The sequence below is a fragment of the Hippoglossus stenolepis genome, chromosome 21 (genome assembly GCF_022539355.2).
Source record: "Hippoglossus stenolepis isolate QCI-W04-F060 chromosome 21, HSTE1.2, whole genome shotgun sequence".
In the NCBI taxonomy this organism is placed as follows: Eukaryota; Metazoa; Chordata; class Actinopteri; order Pleuronectiformes; family Pleuronectidae; genus Hippoglossus; species Hippoglossus stenolepis.
In genome coordinates, this window is record NC_061503.1 from 17,777,471 (window position 1) to 17,789,866 (window position 12,396).

Genomic DNA, 12,396 nt, shown 5'->3' on the forward strand with positions numbered 1-12,396 from the left:
GTGTGGTCGTATCTGGCTTTGTGCTTCATTTGATGTTCATCTATATAAACTACTAAAGATGTATAGACTTTTCTGTACATTGTGTATATTAGAGACGTAAGAAGCTGTAATGTAACATGTCAAAATAAGGAAAATATATTTTCAAAGTGATATCTGCTGTGTAGTTTACCCTTTGGCACAGATTGTGTCCAAGGTCATGATAATAATTATCAGCAGGTTAATTTAAGCAGTATTCATTATTTATTTACTACTTGGTTATAGAGAAACAAGCCGTAAACACATCGTCAAATTGTTAATGTGCTAACAACACCGTTTCCTGTTTGAACATCCAGCAGACAACTCAGTTGGGGTTAGAGACACAGGTGGATGACAACATTTATGTGGTGGAATTCACTTTAAGTCATCTTACAGCATCATCTGCATCCACGCATGTCCCCGATCTCATGGTCATTGTTCTGCCTCCGCCACAGGAAGGTCGATATTAATCACGACTACAAACGTCTGATTGTTGAGCTGCTGCTTTTCCAGCTCGAGAAAATATCAATGAGCAGAACTCTGGAGCTGCTTTATCACCACATCATCTCTGTGGAACTCGGCTAAAGCGCTTTAGCGTGTGCGTAAAGGGCCACGCACGTTCACGCACTCACGATGGATTACCTTCAACGTCGACATCAAAAGCTAAAATGGAAGCAAACTGCTCCTCGGTTATTTTGCTCTCAAGTCTCAGGAAGTGTGGTCAGATAATATCGGGACCAAACGGTCGACACGTGATGAAGCCGTCGGCCAAGAGAACACGTCGAGCGACTTTCCAAATCGTAACGCCGTCGTTGCGTGTGGAAGAAATTATCAGGATATTTCCCCCGTTTTTTGCAGCAGATGATTTATTCTATTTGCAGAAACAGGCAACATCTGTGTTTTATCAATAACATTCAAAATGTATAAAAAAGGAAGAGTAAAAAAATTGCTTGACAGGAAAAAACTATATTCTAGGGAAGGAAACTAACAAAATACACAAAATAAAAACCCCAGAGTGGGAGGCACTCATGGCTTGGCAGCACGTGTGCAGTCTGAGTTTTCCCAGGTGGTTGTAGTCAAGCGTCAAAGGCCATGATTACAAAACTGGAACCGAAGGGGATGCCCTCAAACACAATCACGTCAGCGTCTGATACCGTGAGTTATCAGACCGCAGGACTCTGTCACTGATCTACAATGACCACGTATCATCGAGAGTCACCTCGTTATGCACAGAAATCAACTATTTACAACAAATGACAGCGAAGGAGATGCTCAGTGATTTCATCCTGGGAATAAAAACAACATGAAAAGTCTCTGGGATTGTTTGATTGTTGCAGCGTTTCCACTGAAAACGTCGCATTGTGCTGCGCTAGTGTCCCTTCGATCCCCAGTCGCTCTCTCTCTCTCTCTCTCTCTGCGGGTCGATTAGCGTCTCCTCTGGTTCCTCCCCCCCTCGTTCACTCAGAGCTGGGCGAGGCCGCCGAGTCGATGTCATCGTTCTCCGCGTCGTTGGGAGAAGCCGACTGCCCCCCCTTCACCCTCTTCCACTTCATCCTCCTGTTCTGGAACCACACTTTCACCTGCAAGCGGAGGAGAAACACAGGGTATCAACGCTGACAGAGGGAAATTAAAACCATGTTCCAGCTGTTTTATTATGCAGCTATAATCAGTATACATGGAGGAAATTGTTGTGATTAATTTGAGCCTCGGGCAGACGACTCCCTGGTGTTTCCCCCTTTGCAGTAATTTAATATTAATGCGGCCGAACATTCGTCTGCAACCATTTAAATAATCTATGCAAAGAAAAACACACGTTCAGGCGTCTCAGATACGAATGACTGCTGATTTTAAACTTAATTTATTTAAGTTTTTCACTGTTGGTCTGAGAAAATAAACGATTCAGTTTGATTCTAGAACCGAATCTTTCTCCTCACGTGTTTATTTTCCCGATATAATCATCGGTTTTAATAAATAACTTAAAATACTCATTAGTTGAAGCTTCGTGAATCTGAAAGAGTTCAAACTACAAATAAATACTGTGCACACGACCTTAAAATAACAAGTATTGCACCGTACGCACTGTGCATGGTGGGTTTTACCATATTTGAGCCTGAAACAGGATCACCGTGGTTTTCTCTCTGTTTTGCCATTTTTATCACAATTTACAACAGAGTCAGCAGAAAAATAGACAAAATAATCCCCCCTCAAATCTCCCGATGCTCTATAGGAGTTGGCTTGGTTCACGTTGGCCTTGCTAGTTGCACGAGTTGTCGGTGCAAAGCCCTTGGCTCTGGCTCAAGGCGTCTGCCTCATGCGGGCGGAGAGTATCGTATGGACAGTGAGTCAAAAGAGTCGTCTGTCAGGAAGTCAGCGTACACAGGATGTGAGTTTACTCACAACGTGGATCCACTGCTCTGGAATGAGAATATCATGCTCTGACTGTGCGGCCAAGAAAAGCAGCAGCAACATGCACTTCCTGAGGGTGGAGGGAAAATTCCAGGGAAACGGCGGCAGCGAAAAACAACTGCACGTAAATCTGTGATGGACGATGTCACACACTGATTAAATACGGTGACAGTCCACAGGAGCTGCAGTGCAGAGTTTCCCCCAGAAGGCTCAGATTCAAAGTCAAAGTTGTGCTTGTTTGCTTTAATCTTTCATAATATTCTATACATTCATTTATTGGGTCTACAGAATCCTCGAGAAGCGACAATGTGAGTTTGTTTTCCAGCTATTTTACACAAACACTACTGGACGGATCACCGTGAAACTGGGAGGATGCAACATCAGCCTGGAAAGAACCAATTCAATCTTGGTACAGATCTGGATCAGGCAGCAGATCCACCACTTTTATTACTTTATTACTTTCTTCAACATTGAAAAATTGTTTTTAAAAATATACATTTTCACTTATTTCCCAGGGAATAATTCATAGAGCTTGATAAGAAAGAACTTGGCGGAGGGATGTGCACGTCTGAGGTTTGATCACTTCCTCACACAGCTGGATTCTGTTCTTTTTAATAAACATCATTCAAACTGTCGGAAATATTGCATTTGTTTGCATGGGAACTCTTTTCTGCAGCTGACTGATAGTTACAGCATCAGGACACCTCATGAATCAGACCTTAGGTTGAAAAATAAAAATACCAGCAGCCTTTTAAAACGATAAAACCCAGTAAAACCAGTTGGATTACGTCTGGAACCAGCGAGACAAAGCTCAAGCTTCTTCTCCAGAATGTGGGGATTCATGTTTTTTACACAATAAGATAGAAATTAGTCTGTAAGATGATTAGAGCAGCTCACAGCTCCGTCCATCCAACCTCTGTACATCCCACTGAGCCCCCTGCAACCCTGGACCAATCTGTTCCCACAAACTGAAGCCTCCTCGTCTGCTGCTCATCGTGACTGATTGAAAGGACGGCACATGGCCAAAGCATGTAGGATGAGTGGGAGCAGAGGGAGCTCTGAGCGAGGATGGAACCGGGCTCTGTGTGTGTGTGTGTGTGTGTGTGTGTGTGTGTGTGTGTGTGCGTGTGTGTCGGCCTCTCTGTACAACTGTGTGTGTGTGTGTGTTTTTCAGAGGGTCTGTGAAATAGATTTAGCAGCAGACGGCAGTATGTGTGGTCACTGTGGCACCGCGGCCTCATTAGGAGGAGCTGGGACACTGGGCCTGACAGACACACAGACAGACTGGGGTTGTTTTTTTTTTATCCAGCAGCATCGACACATGTTCGGCCGATTTCATCAGGTCTGGAGCAGCCGCCCACTCATTAAAGCTGCATGTCATTCTGCTGCGACCACAGGATGAAAAGTATTCTGGAAAAAACGGCTCATTGTAATTCAACTGCAGTCGTGTTCAGGCTTTGTGATAAAACTAGAGTGGACGTGGAGTCATTTCAAAAGATTCACCACCTTGAGAAATGAGTGATTCACTTTTAGTTTCAGCTCAGTGAAAATATTTTGTGGTTCATTCTTCTGTAGCAAAAAGGAGCTTTTCATTCTTCAATTATTTCAAATCAAATGTTCCCTGAAATCGTTGAGGTTTTTTAACGTTAATATTTCGACTAGATTTGAGTTTTTTGGGGGGATTTCTCACCATTTGTTGCACTTTACAGAAATAAAACTAAAAACCAACGCTCCCTTCTTCACGTAGTGCAGATGTTTGAACACAGAGAGATGTGCAGTGACTGTGGAAGGATATTTATTATCCCTCATCCCTCCTCGAAGGCCGGGTTACCTGTCTCTCTGTGAGGTCCAGGTTGACGGCGATCTCGTAGCGGCGCAGCCTGGTCAGGTAGTTGTGGTGGGTGAACTCGGCCTCCAGCTCTCTCAGCTGCTCCTTGGTGAACGCCGTGCGCTCTTTCCGGGCCTTGCAGGTGGAGTCCACCTTAAAACCGGACTCCTGGATATCTGGAGAGAGAGAGAGAGACGAGTGTCGTGCAGTGTGAGTTGGGACGCCTGGTTTTCTACTTCTGTCAATGCACTTCACGTTATTCCACCAGACGGCATCGTGCATTTATTCCTTGAACCTTTTGCATCACGTTCATATAAACACTACATCTCTATTCTTTCTTCATGCCTCCAGTTTGTCTCACACACACACGATTGCACCACTTGACCCATAAACGCTTCTATTTAAATTTGTATCCACTGCTAATTCGATTTGGATGAGCTGTCCGGTAATTTGTTGACCAGCCTCCAGTCGACTATTAAAACAGAACTTAAAGACTTTTCCAACCAACAAACCACAACCTCAAAGCCTCTTTAGTGGGAGGCCCCTCATATAGTAAACATCCAAACCCAAGCACTTTTAAAAGAGAGACCACCCTGAGCCCCTGTTCACCTGTATCGCACGTGCACGGTGAGCATGCATGTGCACACGTAAATCATGTCTATTCAGCCTTTGTTTGTTTGTTTACGTGCATGAATGTGCAACTAGACATGTGTGCATTTTTAGCATTCGGCCGCGGTGCGTGTGAGAATGTGCCGGCGCGGGGCAGGGGCCACCAAACCAGCCACAGAGGGACTGAGTTAGGGGAGGAATGCAGCGGAACATCGTTAAAGCCTCTAACAAAAGAACAAAGGTGCGGATGTGTCCAGGTCTCAGTGTGTGTGTCTGTGTGTGTGTGAGATATTTCCTACTGGAGCACTCGGGGGAAATTCACATTAACTCATCTCTACATGACAGCGAGTACAGCAGAGAAAAAGCTTGAGATCTCTATGAATGTGGCGACGGGCTCGATATTATTAAAAGCTTTTAAAACAACGAGTCGTGTGACGTTTTATTGCTCAGATTTATAGATTTCTCTGCCGCCATATTTCTGAAGACATGGCACAATTTGAAAGCTCACTTACCAGGATAAATATAAACGAAAGCTGGGAGACTTAACGTTCAGTGAAAACCTCTCTGCTGCATTAAAAGCGAATTAGCTTTTTGTAATAACTGCGCATTAGTAGCGACACCAGCAGCTGATGTAATCTCCAGAAAATGGCTCTAATTTGTCAGAGCGAGGAGTTTTGCTCGGCGCTTGCCAGAGCGCCGGGCCAGGACGTGAACTGCACCGGTCCAGATGTGACTGGGCAGACCAGGACATGTGTGCAGTTTGTGCATATCTGCTTAACGTGTGCAAAAACCTGACGTGTGTGCGTGTGTCATGTCGGAAAACCTCCTCGCTGCGGTTCAAACATCATTAATGGCACGCCGCTCTGAGTGTGCCGGCGCTGCCTGGCCTGGCCGGGCCTGGTCGGGAGCCGTGCCAGGCCAGCTTCAGTCAGACTGAACACCTGGCAGGGGCACACACTGGCTCTCGCTGAACAGGCCCCCAATAAATATCCTGCACAGCCAGAGGCCGTAAACTCTCAGCGAGGAGGCTCCTGCACTCAGCAGGGTCCCAGAGACAAACAGCATTTGGTGCCTTTTCGGGCAGATGGTGCGAAAAAGTCGTTTGTCTGAATCGGGACCGAAAACGAAACCTGTTGTGAGTTAACAAATGTTTCAAAGTAAATACTCCAGAAGGAAAATTACACGAGTGACTGATCACGTAATTTGTGTGTAAAAGTCACGGCCGGGATTCACAATGAATTAGTTTCTTTTGTCGGTGACCACTTGTTTATCGAAGGCAGCGATCAATTCATGAATAGAACAATAATGTTTTCTTGATAACAAATTATTTAATTATTTAGTTACATGAAGATACATAAACACCTTTAAATCCAACTGTGATAGATTAGCACGTGTGTGTAAGATGCTTTACAACATAGTGTAAGTGTTTGTTCACGTGTGTAATCATTTGTTATTATACGTTTATTAACTGTTATTAACGGTTCACAAGAGGAGTTATAGTTATTATTTATCTGTTAATAAACATTTAAAACATCTCATTTGCTCGCAACTATGATGTTGTTCTTTTATAAAGTGTTTATAAACTGCCAGTGAATGTTTAGTACGGAATAAGAATTAAGATTCCATGTTTTATTTGATCATGACACAGACGTTTTTTATGTTTTTCAGAAATTTATAAAATCATAGGAATTACTCACATATAATAATAATAATAATTCTACTAATACTAATTATAACAGTAGAAATGAAGCTAGATTTTCTATATTATAAAAAGATATTTGTCAAACCTTGTGTTATAGTTAGTATCAGACGTGTGCAGCACATTTTCACACAGACCCACACAGACACACACAGACCCACACAGACACACACAGACAACAGACACACACAGACTGTACAGCAGCTCTATAGAAATGCCTTCAGGACATTTTCCTAATATTCGCTCTGTAGTCGATGCACGACTGAACGGCTCTTTTCTGAAACCCCCCCCCAAAACCCACGAGCTGATGCGGTGGTCAGACATGTTGCATGCACTCAGTGGGAGATTGTGTTACGGCTTAACGACAGGAAAATGTCAATGGATAAGAATGTAAAAAAAAAAAAAAAGAGTGGGCTCGCTCACGGGCAAGTGATTTTAGCAGACGTGGTCTGGCATGTTTTCAGTGGAGGTTACAATAAGGTAAGGAAGGGATGGAGGGGGGGGAGGAGGATGGGGGAGGTCTGCACCCCCACTCCTCTTCACTGCTCGTCAAGTCGTTTTTTTTATTCCCTGATAATTACTTAGTCAGATTTGGACGAACTTGACGTCCACTTTAAAACTGTGTGTAACAGGAACAACAAACAGGATCAATGTGTGTAACAACATCTGGACTCTATGATGGTGCTAACTCCACCCATCTACGAGTGGATTCACATATATACTGAGACATATCGTTAAATATCACTCAAAATATATACAAAAAATACTCTTAAAGTTTTACTACAGACAATTATATCCAAAATATTAATGTAATTTCATTAACGGTGCAAAATACTAATCTGACTGCATAAATCCTGTGTGAGGGGAAACAGGCGGAAAGTAGAGTTTGTGATGACGATCCAGATGTTGGACGATGTTTTATCTCCATTTAAACAGTTTGAAATTTAGCGTATTTAAACTTTTACATTAATCCTTTCGTCTGTTAATCTTGCTCTTAGTGTTACGTGTTGCACTTTTAAGAACTAAGCTTGCTTCCCATCAGTAAGATGAGCTATGATAGAAAATATAAATTTTTACTGTTAATCCACAAACGTACAATGATCTGATTTCAGGGCTACACAACTTGAGGATATGAGACGACACTGAGCTCATGATGGAAATACTCTAGAATCTGAATTTCATCATCTTATGTCTTTTGTGAAGCAGCTGACAAACTCAAATCTGTGAAAAATCCTTAAAAAAACATTTTTTAAATGATGTCACTTTTTATTTTTCATCGTTAAGTGTTGTTAAATCAACCATTATTTCATCTTTCATCGTTTACTGCAGCTCTGTTGTGTATTAATTGGACTTTAGAGATGATAGATCTGATAGATCACAGCTACCAGCAGCCTGAAGCACCTGCGATGCCTCTTAACCCGCGACCGTTATAAAACAATGGTCTATTTCCAACGGATACAGGGGCGCAATGAAACGTTCAGAAGCCTCGTTAATCACACGGGCCTTTTTGAATTCCCCCCCGAACAATACGAGGATGCAACTGCAGCTCCGAGCGTGTGTCTCGAACACAAAAGTCTCGTCACCTACTCACCTTTCACATAGCGATGTGGTGAGGGCGCTGCTTCCAGACCAATTTGGTGAGGAAATGGAGCGAGAGTTTGTCGGTGCCAGGGAAGACGTCCTGGACCTTGAGATTTAAAGCAGCACAAACCGGCTGCGTAGCTTTTTTGTTTACACTCGTCTGTGGCTGCACAGAACAGAAATATGAGTAATCCTGATTTCACATTTTTTTTTGCTTTTGATCCAATTAAATTAGGAAAGTTTCTCAGAACTTTGGGTCGAGCTGATTCCTTGGATCGTGTCCATGTTTCCTCCCCTTCTTTTCCTCAGTATTTCCACCAGTGTGCAGTAGAAGAAGAGGAATGTCCACTATCTTTTCTAATACTCCCCAATGTTCTGTTAAAGGATGTTTTCCTCCTCTAAGATCTGCTCCCTCTATACACCAGCTGCCATGCATCCCAGCATGCCCCTCACTCACCTGTGACATCTCTCTTCCTCTTATTGGAGCTCTTCTTGTCGGAGTCGGCCGACGCCACACTCTGGGGTGAGTACTCTCCCTCCAGGCACCCGGGCACAGCACCTGGCAGCCTCTCTCCCCCCACACTGTCCAGGTCGGGCCCTCCGCCGCCGCCGCCGCCCACCACTGCGGCGGGGCGGCGAGCAGCGGGCAGGCCTCGGGCGCTCTCACCGCGTCTCGCAGGGGTTGAACTGCCACTCGGCTCTCTGGTAGCCGCCCTGGCTCTCCTGGTACAGTCTGTCGTCGCGGGGGTAGGCTGCGTGCGGCGCGGTCGGCACCAGGCAGGTGCTGGAGAAGTCCGTGTAGGCCAGGAAGTCAGGCTTCTGGTGCAGGGAGAAAGGTCCCTGCTGGTAGGGCGACTGCAGGTTGGCCCCCGGGACCCCTGCATGAGGGTTCCTCATGCAGCCCCAGATGGGACTGCCGGGGTGGGCGCTCCGCATGCAGCTGCTGGCCGGCTGATCCATGGTGATGCAGAAACTCTTCTCACACTCTTCAGATACGTCTTAACACAAGTCTTGTCCTTCTCGAGGAATTTGAACCCTCGTCTCAGAAAGTGAGTCACAACTGCAAATCTGTATCTTTGTCTCTTTGGAGAATCATCCACTTCAGCACATCTTCGTCTCCACCGCTGCAATACTTGGAAATACTCACTCCTGTCAGAGGCCTCCGACTCGTCCAGAGTCCAGAACGCGTGAGGACAGACACCTTCCTGTGGCGGCGTGTTTCCCTCTCTCTCTCTGGGAGAGTGCGTGACGTCCTTTGGAGCCTCTGGTCCTCTCACACTTTCCCCCAATGCCTTGCTCTCGCACACACACCCTCTCCCCCCCCTTGGCTGATCTGAGTTGGCCTGTGGCTCGACAGGAGAGCTGCATCCGCAACTGCAGGACTCCCCTCCTCGGGCTGGCTGTTTTCACAACTCTTCTAAGGCTTTCTTGACAAGTGAGCCCTCCTCCTTTTTAAACATATAGGTGGGAAAGAGTGGCAAGTTTATGGGGTGTAACGTGAGATTGCAGAGGAGGAGCCCTGCCGGCCACATGTTGGTAGTACCCTCCAAACAACCCTGCTTCATCAACTATTAATCACGGGGGAAATTTTATATGCACATCTAATGGGCTTTCCAGACGTGGGGCTTTTTAAAGGGACATTGTCTGTAAAATATAAAATATAAAAGCGAGCACCCACCCACATGGGAACCGGGGACCCGGACTTACTTCAGCTCTTTAGCACTTTCTGACACCCAATTTAGTTCCTTTTTTGACACCCTTTGGGGGAAAGTTAACCCCCTGATCCCTGCCTGTCCCGTCCAATCCCAAAACTCTTTTCTTTTCCCCCTTCCTCTGCTTTTGTGCATGTGTGTGCATGTGTGTGCATGTGTGGTTGTGTGTGCACATTAAAGCAACACACCCAAATCCACCTGGCAGGACTTTCCCTCACTTTCCGAGGTGATAAGAGGACCGGGTCCGACGTCGGTTGCGCTCGCGCCTCTTGAGGTTTTTCTCGCTTTAGTGAAACACAATATGAAATTTCAGAGCCATATTTCAAAAGTACAAGCTCGTATTTTCTCTCAGAAAACTCTGCGTCAGAGAGTTTTTTTACGTCTTAAGATACGAAGCGGTAGCTGCAGTTGTGTGTGTGTGTGTGTGTGACAGCAATCGCATGTAGATGACCCACATCTGGATCAAGCAAGGATGTAATTATTCAATTTTCTGATCACTGATTTTTAATCTCTGCACGCTGCTCACGAGAGAAGCCACTTCTCCATGAAGTAATGTCTCTAATACCATTAAAACCTTTTTGGCTAAACCCGACTTTGGATTGAATTTCAGCGTATCCGTTACCCAGTAAACCCACTGAACCACACTTTACAGAAATGCAGAGTTTTTTTTCTTCATGCTGCTCATATTTGCGCGCTGAGGTTCTCCTTCCTCCTCGAGTGTCCTCACTTTGCTCCTGACCCCTCGGACCGGCGGGGAAGTGGGTCACACCTCCGTCCAAGAGGACAGAGACAGAGAGGGAGACCAGGAGATTTCTGAGATTCAGGCTACTAGAAAAGAAGAAAAGGAATATGAAATAACAGAAATGTAAACTGTACCACAGGAAAACTTCTCTTGGACGTCTGCTGGTGACTATTACTAAGCCAGGAGGAAAAGGGGAAAAGAAAATATGACTTAAGAGCTGATAAAATTACTCTTTATTATTCTCTGGATACTAGAATATAACCTGACTCTCTTTTGTGGACCAGACAAAATCATTCAAGAAAAAAGTGATCTGCAAGGGTAATGAATTAAAATGCCCCGAAGGCGAAGAGGGGAAGAAGGAAAAAGTTAAAGAAGACGTGAAAAGAGAAGCCAAGAGAAAATCAGATTAGGAGAAAAACCAATGAGATCAGGAGAAGACGAGATGAGAGAGAGGGAAAGAGAAAGTCAGATAGAGCGAGCGAGGGAGAGACAGAGAGGAGAGTGTTTGAGGTCACACACCGAACCCTTTCCATTTACCCAGCAAATTGTTGAGCCATGAAGCATCCCTCGCTTTTACTGGCAGTCTGAGCCCCGGCCGCACCACAGGGACCAGGGGTTACACTACATTTGTGGTCGGAGCAGGGGCCATCTGTGTGTCAGTATAAATTTAAGAGAGTGTGTGTGTGTGTGTGTGTGTGTGTGTGTGCGCGTGTGTGTGCATACGTCAGTGCACGTGTGTCTCAAACAAAGAGATAAAGGGAGTTTGCTCATATTTTTGCTAAAGTGAGAAAGACACGTTTTTGATATCACCAAGACGATGAAGTCATTTCCTTGGACATCTGTGGAAACGTCTTAAAACTTGTGTTCTCTCGACTGACCACCAGAGGGCGACTCCGCTTGTTGTTTCCATAAAACCGACTTTACTCATTCGCTTGATTTATAACGTGAGTAAACGTTTTCCTAAGTAGTTAATGGTCAAGTTTCAAGTCTTCTTCAATACAGCACGATGCTCATTTAGCAAATGATCTTTCATTTAGAGTCAAATAGACGATGAAGCACTGTTTGCATTGGGGGCGTGGACACAGTGTGATTGACAGCTAGGACCGTCCAATGGGAGCAGGTCGCAGACTTCAAACTCGAGGCTTCAAAACGACAGTTAATAGCTTTAATTGGCTACTTGGAATATACCAATAAATGGCTAAAGAAGATTCATCTCAATATGATTGGTTCTAAACGTGAAGTGACTGGCAGAGCTAGCTGAGTTCTTCATACTCACATAACAACAGAGACAGGATCTACGGCTTATTACCAATCATTCATCACATGAAAGTCATCACTACACTTTCTTTAACTTTATTAGAATCTTCCTTCATCGTAACTTATCATGGGATTAACTGACAATAAGGGAAAAGGAAAATAACACCGCTCTCATCCTTTAAGAAACTTCACAGCTTAGTTTTTATGACGAGTCTGATCTTCTTCAATGTAGCAGCAGTGTGTGTGTGTGTGTGTGTGTGAGTGTGTGTGTTTGTGTGTGTGAGTGTGTGTGTTTGTGTGTGTGTGTGAGAAACCTGTTTGTTTGAGAAATGTGGGGGTATGTGAACTCAAGCTCAGTCATACACATGGACTGCAGATAAATGAGCTGGACGTGAGTCACATCTCCCCTCACCCTGCCGACAACCTGTTTCTGTCAGTCTCAGTGTGTGTGTTGTGTGTGTGTGGTGTGTGCTTGTGGTGTGTGTGTGTGTGTGTGTGTGTGTGTGTGTGTGTGTGTGTGTGTTCACAACTCAGAGAAAGTGAGAGT

General features: G+C 44.8%; 1 protein-coding gene across 1 annotated transcript; it reads right to left on the minus strand.

The window, feature by feature from the left end:
* Window positions 1-251: 251 nt before the first annotated feature.
* meox1 (mesenchyme homeobox 1) lies at window positions 252-9,820 on the minus strand. The gene is given in 4 exon segments (XM_035144983.2): window positions 252-1,595; window positions 4,253-4,425; window positions 8,596-8,797; window positions 8,799-9,820. Coding segments are annotated over 4 exon segments (798 nt in total). The 5' UTR covers window positions 9,099-9,820; the 3' UTR covers window positions 252-1,472.
* Window positions 9,821-12,396: the final 2,576 nt, after the last annotated feature.